Source organism: Oncorhynchus gorbuscha, linkage group LG16 (assembly GCF_021184085.1).
Source record: "Oncorhynchus gorbuscha isolate QuinsamMale2020 ecotype Even-year linkage group LG16, OgorEven_v1.0, whole genome shotgun sequence".
Taxonomy (NCBI): domain Eukaryota; kingdom Metazoa; phylum Chordata; class Actinopteri; order Salmoniformes; family Salmonidae; genus Oncorhynchus; species Oncorhynchus gorbuscha.
In genome coordinates this window covers 1926522-1944364 of record NC_060188.1, presented here as the reverse complement: position 1 = coordinate 1944364, position 17843 = coordinate 1926522, and the positions used below count along the sequence as shown (strand labels likewise).

Below are 17843 nucleotides of genomic sequence, written 5' to 3'. Positions count from 1 at the left end.
CGCTCTCTCTCGGCTCTCTCGGCTCTCTCTCGGCTCTCTCTCTTTCTCTCGGCACTCTTACGATCTCTCTCTCGGCCCTCTCTCTGTCCCCTGGTCGCTCTCTCTCTCTGCGCTCTTTGTCTGTTTTCATATGGGTTGAGCTGCACACACTCATCTGTCCTCTTTTTATTGTTCTCTCTGTCTCGTTCTCCAAAGGAACAGATAATGGAAACTTAGTAGTTTCTATGTACGTAAGCTCCATTCAGGCCTAAAGCATTGTCAGCCGCAAGTGGCTTTTCACAGGGCCCTAGTCATTTCACAGGAAGAATAGGGAGAAAGAGGAACATATTGTGGTATTTCTCTTGCACAATGCATCTCCTCTGTTTTCTCTCCTCTATTTCTCCACCCATTTCTCTCTTCCTTTACTGTCTTGTCTGAAGATTCTGTAGAAGCTGACCAGTCAACAACAACACAGTGTGACAGTTGCTTTATAAAACACTGATGGTGCAGTGGAACCATGCATTGTGACTATAGCTTTCCCTACGTTTTCGAGAATCCTATCGGTGTAGACAATTATCATACAGACTTTTCTAAGCATACAGACCTTCTCAAGGCTGTGCCTACGGGGTCATTAGAAGTGTTCATTCACACCTTGTGTTCCCGTCATCACATCCATCATGCTTCTCACACCTCTTTGTGTACATCGGTTCATCAAGGTGTGTGTGTGCCGAGATATGTTGCCTTTCACAAGGACGACTAGTGTGACAGGAACTATAAAAGCCACAAGTACAACATACTTTGTTATTTATAAAGTGTTGAGCATTTTCCATAGACGGTCTTGTATTTGGTATCCATCTTGCATCTACACCGTGTCGTGTCTGGACTTATTAATGTATATTTTGTAGGAAGTGGGTTTTATACTGTGGGAAAAGGGGCGGTTCTATGACGCCTGATGCAATGTCTGGGCTCACTGGGGTGTGGCCACTGACTAGTTAAAACTTTATAACTAAACTGTTCAACTGTTCTGCCTGCGGCTATGGAATCCTGACCTGTTCACCGGACGTGTTACCTGTCCCAGACCTGCTGTTTTCAACTCTCTAGAGACAGCAGGAGCGGTAGAGACACTCTGAATGATTGGCTATAAAAAGCTGACATTTTACTCCTGAGGTGCTGACTTGTTGCACCCTCAACAACTACTGTGATTATTATTATTATTTGACCCTTCTGGTCATCTATGAACATTTTAACATCTTGGCCATGTTCTGTTATAATCTCCACCTGGCACAGCCAGAAGAGGACTGGCCACCCCTCATAGCCTGGTTCCTCTCTAGGTTTCTTCCTAGGTTTTGGCCTTTCTAGGGAGCTTTTCCTAGCCACCGTGCTTCTACACCTGCATTGCTTGCTGTTTGGGGTTTTAGGCTGGGTTTCTGTACAGCACTTTGAGATATCAGCTGATGTAAGAATAATTTGATTTGATAGCTAAACAAGTATCTCGTTTAGAAGGCCAACATGACATTACATCTTCTCACAAATAGTTTCATATTCAATCATATATTGTACACAACATTCAGGTAGAAAATGAATAACTGAGAAACGTACACTTCCAAAACTACCATTATTCTGTGCTACCATCCTTCCTAATGTCACAAAATAAAACAACTCTGACAGGATTGTTCTTTAAATACCCACGGACCATTCCCACAAAAATAGAAATATTGTTTAATCCTCCAATTTTTGGGAAATTGAGTTGAACCAAGAGAAGCTCTTTATTTCCCCCCTCTTTCTGCATGACCAGGGGAGAGAATCTCTGCCAGGAATTTATGACCTTTCATAAAGTGCGAGAGCGAGAGGGGGGGATCCACGATATACACCCCAAAGGGCCACGATGTGACAACTGTTTCCCCCCCTCCAGACCTTTCCCTCTCAGCGTGTTTAAGGAGATCAGTTTGAGCAAGGCAATCTACAAAATCACTAATGACAAGTTATTTGGGATCCAAGGGGATTTGCAGATCAGTGATTCTTTGCAGTCTGACTGCTATAATCTTTCTCAAACACACGCCGTCTCTCCCTCTCCAGCCAATGTGGCGGCGGCGGCTGGCGGCTTCATCTACTTCCTGTCCTACCTGCCGTACGTGTTCCTATGGCCTCGCTACGACCTGCTTAGCCACGCCCAGAAGGTGTCTGCCTGCCTCATCTCCAATGTGGCCATGGCCATGGGAGCGCAGCTACTAGGCATGTTTGAGGGCAAAGGTGAGCCATGTTCTCATGAGACTCACACAGAGAGACGCACACACAGAGAGACACACACACACACACTCCCACCAATGCCCTCATACCAATGTTGTGTTTAAATACCAACACTCCAATTATGAGTCTTCACAATATATTTCAAATGTCTCTACCCAACTTTACTCCCTCTCTCTCCTCCTGTCCATCCCCCCCTTCCCTCAGGCACGGGGATCCAGTGGTGTAACCTGTTTGAGTCGGTGACGGTGGACGATGACTTCTCCCTGGCCCAGGTGCTGGGGCTGCTGCTGCTGGATGCCCTGCTCTATGGCCTGGTGGCCTGGTACGTGGAGGCTGTGTTCCCAGGGGAGTACGGAGTCCCTCTGCCCTGCTACTTCTTCCTACTGGTACGTAGGAGTGGGTGTAGGTTGGGTCTGGGTGGTGGTGTGGGGGGGAGATAAGGTGTGTGTGTGTGTGTCCATGAAGTCAGTGTTCCCAGGGGAGAAATCTATTAGAGCAGTGGTGTCCAACTCATTTCATGGTGAGCTGAGTGTCTGCAGGTAAAAAAAAATGAAGCCCTAAACAAACGCGTGGAAATGCCTTACTGTTCAAGTTCAAAGAAGGAGTAAAAACCTGCAGACACTCGGCACTCTGTGGAATGAGTTTGACACATGCGCGTTAGAGCTTTGCCCGTTGACCCCTAGTCTGAGAGGAATGCAGAATGACTATTTTTATTTGCAAGAAATATCAGGAAGTATATGTTGTGTCAGACAGTGAGAGTGAGGCTGGCTGTGTTTCCTGGACTGGAAATGTTTTGCAATGGAAGACGGTGGGTCCCTGATGAATTTGATACCACGATAGGGGTCCTCAGCCCCTTAAAGTTTGAGAACCCTTGCATTAGGGTTAGACAGATGTCTGATGGTTCCTTTAAGGTCCACTAGGGTTAGACGGATGTCTGATGGTTCCTTTAAGGTCCACTAGGGTTAGACAGATGTCTGATGGTTCCTTTAAGGTCCACTAGGGTTAGACAGATGTCTTTGGTGGTTCCTTTAAGGTCCATTAGGGTTAGACAGATGTCTGTGGTGGTTCCTTTAAGGTCCATTAGGGTTAGACAGATGTCTGATGGTTCCTTTAAGGTCCACTAGGGTTAGACAGATGTCTGATGGTTCCTTTAAGGTCCACTAGGGTTAGGGTTAGAGCAGAGGGGGAGGAGAGAGGAGAGGGAGATGTTCTTAATATCCACTTAGCATTAAATATGTCCGACTAGTAGGACTTAGATTGACTCCCAATAAGATAGACTAAGATCATCACATTTTCATTGAATCTGTGCTGGAAGGGAAACATGTATTTAATTTGCTGACGTGGTATCCATTAGAGGTTGACAGATTTATGATTTTTCAACGCCGATACCGATTATTGGAGGACCCCAAAAAAGTCTATACCGATTTAATCTGACCATTTGTATTTATTTTATTTGTAATAATGACAATTACAGCAATACTGAATGAACATTTATTTTAACTTAATATAATACATCAATAAAATCAACTTAGCCTCAAATAAATAATGAAACATGTTCAATTTGGTTTAAATCATGATAAAACAAAGTGTTGGAGAAGAAAATAAAAGTGCAATATGTGCCATGTAAAAAAGCTAACGTTTCAGTTCCTTGCACAGAACATGAGAACATATGAAAGCTGGTGGTTCCTTTTAGCATGAGTCTTCAATATTCCCAGGTAAGAAGGTTTAGGTTGTAGTTATTATAGGAATTATAGGACTATTTCTCTCTATACGATTTGGATTTCATATACCTTTGACTATTGGATGTTCTTACAGGCACTTTAGTATTGCCAGTGTAACAGTATAGCTTCTGTCCCTCTCCTCGCTCCTACCTGGGCTCGAACCAGGAACACATCGACAACAGCCACCCTTCGAAACAGCGTTACCCATGCAGAGCAAGGGGAACAACTATTCCAAGTCTCAGAGAGAGTGACGTTTGAAACGCTATTAGCGTGCACCCCGCTAACTAGCTAGCCATTTGACATCGTTACACCAGCCTAATCTCGGGAGTTGATAGGCTTGAAGTCATAAACAGCAGAGCTGCTGGCAAAACGCACGAAAGTGCTGTTTGAATGAATGCTTATGAACCTGCTGGTGCCTACCATCACTCAGACTGCTCTATCAAATCATAGACTTAATTATAACATAATAACACACAGAAATGTGAGCCCTAGGTCATTTAATATGGTTGAATCCGGAAACTATCATCTCGAAAACAAGACATTTATTATTTCAGTGAAATACAGAACCGTTCCGTATTTTATCTAACGGGTGGCATCCCTAAGTCTAAATATTCCTGTTACATTGAACAACCTTCAATGTTATGTCATAATTACGTACAATTCTGGCAAATTAGTTCGCAATGAGCCAGGCGGCCCAAACTGTTGCATATACCCTGACTCTGCGTGCAATGAACGCAAGGGAAGTGACACAATTTCACCTGGTTAATATTGCCTGCTAACCTGGATTTCATTTAGCTAAATATGCTGGTTCAAAAATATATACTAATGTGTATTGATTCTAAGAAAATGATTGGTGTTTATGGTTAGGTACACGTTGGAGCAAAGACAGTCCTTTTTCGCAAATGCGCACTGCATCGATTATATGCAACGCAGGACACGCTAGATAAACTAGTAACATCACCAACCATGTGTAGTTATAACTAGTGATTATGACAGATTTAATTTTAATGCTAGCTAGCAACTTACCTTGCATTCTTACTGCATTCGCGTAACAGGCGGGCTTGATAGAGAGAGACAGGGAAATGACAAACTCTAGACAACAATACGAGCCCTTGGGGCCCCGAGGATCGAGTGTGGGAAACGCTGGTGTAGTGTCTTGATAAGGAGCAGAGAGGCAGACAGGTTATGTAACAACTCAATGACTTCCCCATTAGCAGCTGTATCGGGTGGTTTTGTTTTGGATGCTTTGTCATTGACCTTAGTTTGGGTCTCATTGAATGTTTTCCAAAGCCCCTGCTAATACATCTGACTCCAATAATCAACTAATCATGGTCTTCAGTTTAGAATGCTTTTAGTTTCATCAGTTGTGTTGACTAGGGATGGGGGGGAAAGTGTGACTACTCCGGCCCCGAGGACTGGACTTGCCCATCCCTGACTAGGTTCATGTTTACTCCATAGACAAGACCTATGATAGAGGTATCTTTCTGATACTGACCATAAGGGTACGAGCTGAGGAAAGAGAAGCATTCCACTTATTTTCTTTCTCCCATTCCCTTTCTCTCCAGCCGTCCTACTGGTGCAGCAGCCCCCGCATGGCCATGGTGAAGGAAGAGGAAGACGTGGAGAAGGCTCTGAAGGGAGAGTTCATCGAGGAGGAGCCAGCCGGACTGGTCTCAGGAGTCAAGATCAAACACCTGAACAAGGCAAGGTCTTAAATGCAACCTGTCCACCCAGTCCCAATTCGATCCCTACCCCTCCCCTTGGCTGTAACCCTATGATGTCTGCAGATCTGTAGAGTGGAAGCAACACAGTGGAAGCTCCTCCACTACACTGCTTATACTGTCCAGACTCTTCAGTTCCCTATACATAGAAGGCTTGGGCCAAGGAGTTGGGAGCGAATTGAGACTGAGACATCAAGTGGTTGAACATGTTTTTCCAAAAAAAGAAAGAAATCCCCTTGTAGCTTTACCATTATGGGAGTGTGCCTTTATTTCAGTGTGGTCCTCAACATGTAAAAGAGCATCTCATTTCATATTGTTATGTAATGATGTTTTTGAACTGGAACTAGGCAGGAGGAGATTTTTGGTACATTTTTTGTACGTTTTCTTCCGTTTGAAGATTAATCAACACAACCCAGGGCTGGGTAGATAAAACACTTTGCTAAGTTTGGGAGAAGGAGATGAGGAGAAGGATAATGGAGAAGGTGATTATGACGCTAGGCCCTTAGACCCAGGGCTGGAGGTGAGGTGATTAGACCCGGGGCTGGAGATGAGGTGATTAGACCCGGGGCTGGAGATGAGGTGATTAGACCCGGGGCTGGAGATGAGGTGATTAGACCCGGGGCTGGAGATGAGGTGATTAGACCCGGGGCTGGAGATGAGGGGCTGGAGATGAGGTGATTAGACCCGGGGCTGGAGATGAGGTGATTAGACCCGGGGCTGGAGATGAGGTGATTAGACCCGGGGCTGGAGATGAGGTGATTAGACCCGGGGCTGGAGATGAGGTGATTAGACCCGGGGCTGGAGATGAGGTGATTAGATTGGAGAGGGATAATAAAGAGCAAAATAATGACTTTCCACAGGGATAGGTAGGTCATTGTTATCATTAAATTAGTTTATTAGTCACATGCACAGGGTCGCAGATGTAATTGCAGGGTACAGTGAAATTGTTAGGCTCCAAACAGTGCAGGAAGTTTTTGTCATGATGCTCCTATATTGCCCGCATCAGAGTGATGGAAATGGGGAGAACATACTGTGGCTCGGTGGTTAGGGAACTAGGGATAAGTAGGCCATTGTAATGATTTTAATCTAGGGATAGGTAGGCCATTGTAATGATTTTAATCTAGGGATAGGTAGGCCATTGTAATGATTTTAATCTAGGGATAGGTAGGCCATTGTAAGGATTTTAATCCAGGGATAGGTAGGCCATTGAAATGATTTTAATCTAGGGGTAGGTATGCCATTGTAATGATTTTAATCTAGGGATAAATAGGCCATTGTAATGATTTTATTCTAGGGATAGGTATGCCATTGTAATGATGTTAATCCAGGGATAGGTACATTTACATTTACATTTAAGTCATTTAGCAGACGCTCTTATCCAGAGCGACTTACAAATTGGTGCATTCACCTTATGACATCGAGTGGAACAGTCACTTTACAATAGTGCATCTAAATCTTAAAGGGGGGTGAGAGGGATTACTTATCCTATCCTAGGTATTCCTTAAAGAGGTGGGGTTTCAGGTGTCTCCGGAAGGTGGTGATTGACTCCGCTGTCCTGGCGTCGTGAGGGAGTTTGTTCCACCATTGGGGGCCAGAGCAGCGAACACTTTTGACTGGGCTGAGCGGGAGCTGTACTTCCTCAGTGGTAGGGAGGCGAGCAGGCCAGAGGTGGATGAACGCAGTGCCCTTGTTTGGGTGTAGGGCCTGATCAGAGCCTGGAGGTACTGAGGTGCCGTTCCCCTCACAGCTCCGTAGGCAAGCACCATGGTCTTGTAGCGGATGCGAGCTTCAACTGGAAGCCAGTGGAGAGAACGGAGGAGCGGGGTGACATTGTAATGATTTTAATCTAGGGATAGGTAGGCCATTGTAATGATTTTAATCTAGGGATAGGTAGGCCATTGTAAGGATTTTAATCTAGGGATAAATAGGCCATTGTAAGGATTTTAATCTAGGGATAGGTAGGCCATTGTAGGGATTTTAATCCAGGGATAGGTATGCCATTGTAAGGATTTTAATCTAGGGGTAGGTAGGCCATTGAAATGATTTTAATCTAGAGGTAGGTATGCCATTGTAATGATTTTAATCTAGGGATAGGTAGGCCATTGTAATGATTTCATTCCAGGGATAGGTAGGCCATTGTAATGATTTTAATCTAGGGATAGGTAGGCCATTGTAATGATTTTAATCTAGGGATAGGTTGGCCATTATAATTATTTCATTCCAGGGATAGGTAGGCCATTGTAATGATTTCATTCCAGGGATAGGTAGGCCATTGTAATGATTTCATTCCAGGGATAGGTAGGCCATTGTAATGATTTCATTCCAGGGATAGGTTGGCCATTGTAATGATTTCATTCCAGGGATAGGTTGGCCATTGTAATGATTTCATTCCAGGGATAGGTTGGCCATTGTAATGATGTTGATCTAGGGATAGGTTGGCCATTGTAATGATGTTGATCTAGGGATAGGTAGGCCATTGTAATGATTTTAATCCAGGGATAGGTATGCCAATGTAATGATTTTAATCCAGGGATAGGTATGCCAATGTAATGATGTTGATCCAGGGATAGGTAGGCCATTGTAATGATGTTAATCCAGGGATAGGAAGGCCATTGTAATGATGTTAATCCAGGGATAGGAAGGCCATTGTAATGATGTTAATCCAGGGATAGGAAGGCCATTGTAATGATGTTAATCCAGGGATAGGAAGGCCATTGTAATGATGTTAATCCAGGGATAGGAAGGCCATTGTAATGATGTTAATCCAGGGATAGGAAGGCCATTGTAATGATGTTAATCCAGGGATAGGAAGGCCATTGTAATGATGTTAATCCAGGGATAGGAAGGCCATTGTAATGATGTTAATCCAGGGATAGGAAGGCCATTGTAATGATGTTAATCCAGGGATAGGAAGGCCATTGTAATGATGTTAATCCAGGGATAGGAAGGCCATTGTAATGATGTTGATCCAGGGATAGGTAGGCCATTGTAATGATGTTAATCCAGGGATAGGAAGGCCATTGTAATGATGTTAATCCAGGGATAGGAAGGCCATTGTAACCATTTAGATGGAATGATTTTTATCCTGCCAGGAGTTCAAAGTGGGTAACAAGACGCGGCAGGCTGTCAAGGATCTGACAGTGAACATGTTCGAGGGCCAGATCACAGTTCTGCTGGGGCACAACGGAGCCGGGAAGACCACCACACTGTCCATGCTGACAGGTGGGACGCGCACACACACACACACACACAGCCATACACACTGCTACTTTTCCCTTGTACAATCTACAGACCGAATTGAAAACGGTGATTACGCTAACAGAACCGAAAGCATAGACAGGCCAGTGTGCCTCCACTTAAAACCAAACTCACAATAGGCTTTGTATTGTAAAACTCACTCCTTATGTTTCTCTGTGTATCCTCCAGGCCTGTTTCAGTAGCAGGGCCTACATTAACAGCTATGTTTCTCTGTGTATCCTCCAGGTCTGTTTCAGTAGCAGGGCCTACATTAACAGCTATGTTTCTCTATGTATCCTCCAGGTCTGTTTCAGTGGCAGGGCCTACATTAACAGCTATGTTTCTCTGTGTATCCTCCAGGTCTGTTTCAGTAGCAGGGCCTACATTAACAGCTATGTTTCTCTGTGTATCCTCCAGGTCTGTTTCAGTAGCAGGGCCTACATTAACAGCTATGTTTCTCTGTGTATCCTCCAGGTCTGTTTCAGTAGCAGGGCCTACATTAACAGCTATATTTCTCTGTGTATCCTCCAGGTCTGTTTCAGTAGCAGGGCCTACATTAACAGCTATGTTTCTCTGTGTATCCTCCAGGTCTGTTTCCTCCCAGCAGTGGCAGGGCCTACATTAACAGCTATGTTTCTCTGTGTATCCTCCAGGTCTGTTTCCTCCCAGCAGTGGCAGGGCCTACATTAACAGCTATGTTTCTCTGTGTATCCTCCAGGTCTGTTTCCTCCCAGCAGTGGCAGGGCCTACATTAACAGCTATGTTTCTCTGTGTATCCTCCAGGTCTGTTTCCTCCCAGCAGTGGCAGGGCCTACATTAACAGCTATGTTTCTCTGTGTATCCTCCAGGTCTGTTTCCTCCCAGCAGTGGCAGGGCCTACATTAACAGCTATGTTTCTCTGTGTATCCTCCAGGTCTGTTTCCTCCCAGCAGTGGCAGGGCCTACATTAACAGCTATGTTTCTCTGTGTATCCTCCAGGTCTGTTTCCTCCCAGCAGTGGCAGGGCCTACATTAACAGCTATGTTTCTCTGTGTATCCTCCAGGTCTGTTTCCTCCCACAGCTATGTTTCTCTGTGTATCCTCCAGGTCTGTTTCCTCCCAGCAGTGGCAGGGCCTACATTAACAGCTATGTTTCTCTGTGTATCCTCCAGGTCTGTTTCCTCCCAGCAGTGGCAGGGCCTACATTAACAGCTATGTTTCTCTGTGTATCCTCCAGGTCTGTTTCCTCCCAGCAGTGGCAGGGCCTACATTAACAGCTATGTTTCTCTGTGTATCCTCCAGGTCTGTTTCCTCCCAGCAGTGGCAGGGCCTACATTAACAGCTATGTTTCTCTGTGTATCCTCCAGGTCTGTTTCCTCCCAGCAGTGGCAGGGCCTACATTAACAGCTATGTTTCTCTGTGTATCCTCCAGGTCTGTTTCCTCCCAGCAGTGGCAGGGCCTACATTAACAGCTATGTTTCTCTGTGTATCCTCCAGGTCTGTTTCCTCCCAGCAGTGGCAGGGCCTACATTAACAGCTATGTTTCTCTGTGTATCCTCCAGGTCTGTTTCCTCCCAGCAGTGGCAGGGCCTACATTAACAGCTATGTTTCTCTGTGTATCCTCCAGGTCTGTTTCCTCCCAGCAGTGGCAGGGCCTACATTAATGGCTATGACATCTGTCAGGACATGGCTCTGATTCGCCACAGCCTGGGCCTGTGTCCGCAGCACGACGTGCTCTTTGACAACCTCACTGTCCAGGAGCACCTGCTATTCTACACACAGGTAAGACATGCAAACACGCACGCAGGCACCGAGGCAGGCAGGCAGGCACACAGGCACCGAGTCAGGGAGGCAGACAGGCACCGAGACAGGCAGGCAGGCACCGACTCAGGGAGGTAGACAGGCAGGCAGACAGGCACAGAGACAGGCAGGCAGGCACCGACTCAGGGAGGTAGACAGACAGGCACAGAGACAGGCAGGCAGACAGGCACAGAGACAGGCAGGCAGACAGGCACAGAGACAGGCAGGCAGACAGGCACAGAGACAGGCAGGCAGACAGGCACAGAGACAGGCAGGCAGACAGGCACAGAGACAGGCAGGCAGACAGGCACAGAGACAGGCAGGCGGACAGGCACAGACAGGCAGGCAGTCAGGCAGGCAGGTACAGAGACAGGCACGCAGGCACCATTCCCCTCTACTTTCCTTACATTCCGTCCTCTTATTGTTCCTTTTAAGTTTACTTTCTCAATTTCACTCTAACTTTTCCTCACATTCCATACTTCCCTTCTTCCCACTTATGTCTCTCGCGCTCGCTCTCCCTTGCGTTCTGTCATGCTCTCGCTCTCTATTGCACTCTCCAGCTGTGGTATGTATTCCTTATGCCTCTCATCTCCAGCTGAAGGGTTATTTCTTATGTCTCTCTGTCTCTCTGTCTCTCTGTCTCTCTGTCTCTCTGTCTCTCTGTCTCTCTGTCTCTCTGTCTGTCTGTCTGTCTGTCTGTCTGTCTGTCTGTCTGTCTGTCTGTCTGTCTGTCTGTCTGTCTGTCTGTCTGTCTGTCTGTCTGTCTGTGTCTGTCTGTCTGTCTCCAGTCTGTGTCTGTGTCTGTGTCTGTGTCTGTGTCTGTGTCTGCTCAAGTTATTCTGTGTCTGTGTCTGTGTCTGTGTCTGTGTCTGTGTCTCTCTCTCTCCAGCTCAAGCGTTATTCCTTATGTCTCTTTCTCTCTGTCTCGTCTCCAGCTCAAGCGTTATTCCTTATGTCTCTTTCTCTCTGTCTCGTCTCCAGCTCAAGCGTTATTCCTTATGTCTCTTTCTCTCTGTCTCGTCTCCAGCTCAAGCGTTATTCCTTATGTCTCTTTCTCGTCTCCAGCTCTTATTCCTTATCTCTTTCTCTCTCTCTCCAGCTCAAGCATTATTCCTTATGTCTCTTTCTCACTGTCTCGTCTCCAGCTCAAGCGTTATTCCTTATGTCTCCAGCTCAAGCGTTATTCCTTATGTCTCCAGCTCAAGCGTTATTCCTTATGTCTCCAGCTCAAGCGTTATTCCTTATGTCTCCAGCTCAAGCGTTATTCCTTATGTCTCTTTCTCTCTGTTATTCCTTATGTCTCCAGCTCAAGCGTTATTCCTTATGTCTCCAGCTCAAGCGTTATTCCTTATGTCTCTTTCTCTCTGTCTCGTCTCCAGCTCAAGCGTTATTCCTTATGTCTCTTTCTCTCTGTCTCGTCTCCAGCTCAAGCGTTATTCCTTATGTCTCTTCTCTCTCTCGTCTCCAGCTCAATTCCTTACGTCTCCAGCTCAAGGTTATTCCTTATGTCTCTTTCTCTCTGTCTCGTCTCCAGCTCAAGCGTTATTCCTTATGTCTCTTTCTCTCTGTCTCGTCTCCAGCTCAAGCGTTATTCCTTATGTCTCTTTCTCTCTGTCTCGTCTCCAGCTCAAGCGTTATTCCTTATGTCTCTTTCTCTCTGTCTCGTCTCCAACTCAAGCGTTATTCCTTATGTCTCTTTCTCTCTCTTCTCCAGCTGAAGGGTTATTCCTTATGTCTCTCTCTCTCTCTCGTCTCCAGCTGAAGGGTTGTTCCTTATGTCTCTCTCTCTCTCTCGTCTCCAGCTGAAGGGTTATTCCTTATGTCTCTCTCTCTCTCTCGTCTCCAGCTGAAGGGTTATTCCTTATGTCTCTCTCTCTCTCGTCTCCAGCTGAAGGGTTATTCCTTATGTCTCTCTCTCTGATCATCTCTTCTCCAGTTGAAGGGTTATTCCTTATGTCTCTCTCTCTCTCTCGTCTCCAGTTGAATGGTTATTCCTTGTCTCTTTCTCTCTCTTCTCCAGTTGAAGGGTTATTCCTTATGTCTCTCTCTCTCTCTCTCGTCTCCAGTTGAAGGGTTATTCCTTATGTCTTTCTCTCTCTCGTCTCCAGCTGAAGGGGTATTCCCAGGAGAAGATTCCAGCTGAGGTGGACCGGATCATCAGGATTCTGAACCTGGAGGACAAGCGACATTCCCACTCCAAGACCCTGTCAGGTGGGATGAAGAGGAAACTATCCATTGGCATCGGCCTCATCGGAGACTCCAAGGTCAGTATTGGATTGTGTCCCAAATGCCACTCAGTTCCCTATTCAGTGCACTGCTTTTGACTTGAAGGTATTGTCTTGTCACTCAATTGAAAATGACTTTATTAACCCCAGAGAGTTAGTTAGCGTGGCATTGTCAAAGTACAGGCATAACATAATTGCATGAATAAATACATATTCCTTTTCCACATGTTGTTGTGTTACAGCCTGCATTTAAAATGGATTACGTTAAGATTGTTGTCACTGGCCTAAACACAATACCTCATAATGTCAAAGTGGAATTATGTTGTTTTTTATGTACGAAAAATATAACGCTGAAATGTCTTGAGTCCATAAGTACGTTTAGGAGTAAACATTTGCTTAACAAGTCACGTAATAAGTTGCATGGACTCACTCTGTGTGCAATGATAGTGTTTAACATGAGTTTTGAATGACTACCTCATCTCTGTACCCCACACATGCAATATGTAAGGCCCCTCCGTCTAGAAGTGAATTTCAAACACAGATTCAAACACAGATTCAACCACAAAGACCAGGGAGGTTTTCCAATGCCTCGCAAAGAATGGTACCTATTGTTAGATAAAAAATACATTAGACTGAATATCCCTTTGAGCATGTTCACCATGCTCAAAGGGATATTCAGTCTAATTTATTTTTCACAGTTATTAATTACACTTCTGATGGTGTATCAATACACCCAGTAACTACAAAGATACAGGCGTCCTTCGTAACACAGTTGCCGGAGAGGAAGGAAATCGTTTAGGGGTTTCACCATGAGGCCAATGGTAACTTTAAAACAGTTACAGAGTTGAATTACTATGAGAGAACTGAGGATGGTTCAACAATAATGTAGTTAGTCCACAATACTAACCTAATTGACAGAGTGAAAAGAAGGAAACCTGTACAGAATACAAATATTGCAAAACACGCATCATGTTTGCAACAAGGCACTAAAACAAAGAAATGCACTTTTTGTCCTGAATATATAGTGTTATGTTTGGGGCATATCCAGTACAACATATTACTGAGTACCACTCTTCATATTTTCAAACATCGGGGTGGCTGCATTGTGTTATGGGTGTGCTTGAAATTGTTATGGATTGAGGAGTTTTTCAGGATAAAAAAGAAACCGAATGGAGCTAAGCACCGGCTAAATCCTAGAGGAAAACCTGGTTCTGTCTGCTTTCCACCAGACACTGGGAGATGAGTTCACCTTTCAGCAGGACAATTACCTAAAACGCAAAGCCAAATATACACTGGAGTTGCTTACCAAGAAGTCAGTAAATGTTCCTGAGTTTCTGTGTTACAGTTTTGACTTAAATCTACTTGAAAATCTATGGCAAGACCTGGACATGGGTGTCTAGCAATGATTAACAACCAATTTGACAGCCCTTGAAGAATTTAGAAAATAATAAATGGGAAAATATTGCACAATCCATAGAGACTGACCCAGCCTTCTCACAGCTGTAATCAATGACAAAAGTGCTTCTACAAAGTATTGACTCGAGTGTGTGAACACTTAGGTAAATTAGACTTTTATTTCATTTTCAAAAATTCCTAAAAACATGTTTTTACTTTTGTCATTATGGGGTATTGTGTGTAGATGGGTGAGAAAAACAATCTCTGAAATCCATTTTTAATTTGGGCTGTAACATAACAAAATTTGGTATGAATACTTGATGCACTGTATGTGCAACACACAAGGCTATTTCAACACATCTTACCCCTCTGGCTCTTTCTTTGTCCCTGTTCCATCCCTCAATCTTCCCCTTCCTCCACCCCCCTCCCTGTCTCTATCTTTGTCCTTCCATCCCTCCATCTCACCACTCCTCCCCTCCAGGTGGTGATGTTGGATGAGCCCACGTCGGGCATGGACCCATCAGCGAGGCGGGCCACCTGGGACCTGCTCCAGGGCGAGAAGCGCGGGCGCACCATCCTGCTGACTACGCACTTCATGGACGAGGCCGACCTGCTGGGGGACCGTATAGTCATCATGGCTGGGGGAGAGCTGCAGTGCTGCGGCTCTCCGCTGTTTCTCAAGAACAAATACGGTGAGAGGAGGGAGGGAGAAAAAGAAGAATGGGTAGAGAGGGTAAAGGGTGTGGGAGAGGGAAGAGAGGAGGGAGGGAGATGAAGAAGAATGGGTAGAGAGGGTAAAGGGTGTGGGAGAGGGAAGAGAGGAGGGAGGGAGATGAAGAAGAATGGGTAGAGAGGGTAAAGGCTGTGGGAGAGGGAAGAGAGGAGGGAGGGAGAAAGAGAAGAATGGGTAGAGAGGGTAAAGGCTGTGGGAGAGGGAAGAGAGGAGGGAGGGAGAAAGAGAAGAATGGGTAGAGAGGGTAAAGGCTGTGGGAGAGGGAAGAGAGGAGGGAGGGAGAAAGAGAAGAATGGGTAGAGAGGGTAAAGGGTGTGGGACAGAGGAGGGAGGAGGGATGATAAAATGAACAGGTGTGATGGAGAGGTTGTGGAAACAGAGAGAAGAGAAGAGGTGGAATGTAGTGGTGAAATGAAAAGGGTTGGATAGAAGGGGTGAAGTGGGAGTGAAGAATACAAGACAGAACATAGTGTGAATAACTAATAGTTGTAGAATGTCATGAGGTGATTCAGAGATGTAACTTTACCTACGTTCTCCTGCGTCTCAGGTGCTGGCTACCACATGGTGATTGTGAAGGATGCACTGTGCAACGTGTCTGAGATCACACGGCTGGTCCACATGTACGTTCCCAATGCCACGCTGGAGAGCAGTGCTGGGGCTGAGCTCTCATACATTCTGCCCAAAGAGAGCACCAACCGGTAAGACAAAATCAATACCCAATCTCACACAGGCCATCAGTGCCGATGGCCAAAGCTCAGTGTTTAGTGTGACACACACATACTCTTTTTGTCAATCTATTTTGATGAGCCCAAGTTGGGTCCAATCTGTGGGTGTTGCTGCTTGCTACAGTATGATTACAGACACCTCTACTTCTAGAGGTAAGGGTGATGTTTCAAGTAGATATATAGCTTATGTTCCAAATGGCACCCTATTCCCTATTTAGTGCACTACCTTTGACCACTTTTGACCTGGTGAAAAGTAGTGCAGTAAAATGGGAATAGGGTGGTATTTTGGTCCCTGCCCTAGTTGTTGGTTTTATCTGGAGGGAGTATTGACTGACTGTTGAGGTTGTTTAACGGCCTGTGATGTCACCGTAGATCCCCATGACAGAAGACTGTTTTAGATCCGCGTCTGACTGATCTCTGATGGATCAACGTTCTTTCCTCTCCAGGTTTGAGCTGCTGTTTGCAGAGCTGGAGATGAACAGAGAGGAGCTGGGCATCGCCAGCTATGGAGCCTCTGTCACCACCATGGAGGAGGTCTTCCTCAGGTATGGGATCACACACTCACCACAGCTCCCAGGGAGAGTACCAGCTAGGTCTGGACCTCTCACCACAGCTCCCAGGGAGAGTACCAGCTAGGTCTGGACCTCTCACCACAGCTCCCAGGGAGAGTACCAGCTAGATCTGGACCTCTCACCACAGCTCCCAGGGAGAGTACCAGCTAGGTCTGGACCTCTCACCACAGCTCCCAGGGAGAGTACCAGCTAGGTCTGGACCTCTCACCACAGCTCCCAGGGAGAGTACCAGCTAGGTCTGGACCTCTCACCACAGCTCCCAGGGAGAGTACCAGCTAGGTCTGGACCTCTCACCACAGCACCCAGGGAGAGTACCAGCTAGGTCTGGACCTCTCACCACAGCTCCCAGGGAGAGTACCAGCTAGGTCTGGACCTCTCACCACAGCACCCAGGAGAGTACCAGCTAGGTCTGGACCTCTCACCACAGCACCCAGGGAGAGTACCAGCTAGGTCTGGACCTCTCACCACAGCTCCCAGGGAGAGTACCAGCTAGGTCTGGACCTCTCACCACAGCACCCAGGGAGAGTACCAGCTAGGTCTGGACCTCTCACCACAGCTCCCAGGGAGAGTCCCAGCTAGGTCTGGACCTCTCACCACAGCACCCAGGGAGAGTACCAGCTAGGTCTGGACCTCTCACCACAGCTCCCAGGGAGAGTACCAGCTAGGTCTGGACCTCTCACCACAGCTCCCAGGGAGAGTACCAGCTAGGTCTGGACCTCTCACCACAGCTCCCAGGGAGAGTACCAGCTAGGTCTGGACCTCTCACCCAGGGAGAGTACCAGCTCCCTCACCACAGCTCCCAGGAGAGTACCAGCTAGGTCTGGACCTCTCACCACAGCTCCCAGGGAGAGTACCAGCTAGGTCTGGACCTGGACTCACCACAGCTCCCAGGGAGAGTACCAGCTAGGTCTGGACCTCTCACCACAGCTCCCAGGGAGAGTACCAGCTAGGTCTGGACCTCTCACCACAGCACCCAGGGAGAGTACCAGCTAGGTCTGGACCTCTCACCACAGCTCCCAGGGAGAGTACCAGCTAGGTCTGGACCTCTCACCACAGCTCCCAGGGAGAGTACCAGCTAGGTCTGGACCTCTCACCACAGCTCCCAGGGAGAGTACCAGCTAGGTCTGGACCTCTCACCACAGCTCCCAGGGAGAGTACCAGCTAGGTCTGGACCTCTCACCACAGCTCCCAGGGAGAGTACCAGCTAGGTCTGGACCTCTCACCACAGCTCCCAGGGAGAGTACCAGCTAGGTCTGGACCTCTCACCACAGCTCCCAGGGAGAGTACCAGCTAGGTCTGGACCTCTCACCACAGCTCCCAGGGAGAGTACCAGCTAGGTCTGGACCTCTCACCACAGCTCCCAGGGAGAGTACCAGCTAGGTCTGGACCTCTCACCACAGCTCCCAGGGAGAGTACCAGCTAGGTCTGGACCTCTCACCACAGCTCCCAGGGAGAGTACCAGCTAGGTCTGGACCTCTCACCACAGCTCCCAGGGAGAGTACCAGCTAG

The 17843-nt window shown here is 46.8% G+C and overlaps 1 protein-coding gene across 1 annotated transcript in view; it reads left to right on the top strand.

The window, feature by feature from the left end:
- The window catches only part of abca3b (ATP-binding cassette, sub-family A (ABC1), member 3b), a 76620-nt gene that overhangs the window by 32086 nt on the left and 26691 nt on the right, over window positions 1–17843 (top strand). The window contains exons 9-17 of the mRNA XM_046307605.1: window positions 2056–2229; window positions 2431–2612; window positions 5513–5650; window positions 8761–8890; window positions 10512–10666; window positions 12793–12948; window positions 14786–14996; window positions 15585–15735; window positions 16209–16307. Coding sequence (XP_046163561.1) covers window positions 2056–2229; window positions 2431–2612; window positions 5513–5650; window positions 8761–8890; window positions 10512–10666; window positions 12793–12948; window positions 14786–14996; window positions 15585–15735; window positions 16209–16307 — 1396 coding nt within the window. The remainder of the gene's footprint in view (window positions 1–2055; window positions 2230–2430; window positions 2613–5512; window positions 5651–8760; window positions 8891–10511; window positions 10667–12792; window positions 12949–14785; window positions 14997–15584; window positions 15736–16208; window positions 16308–17843) is intronic.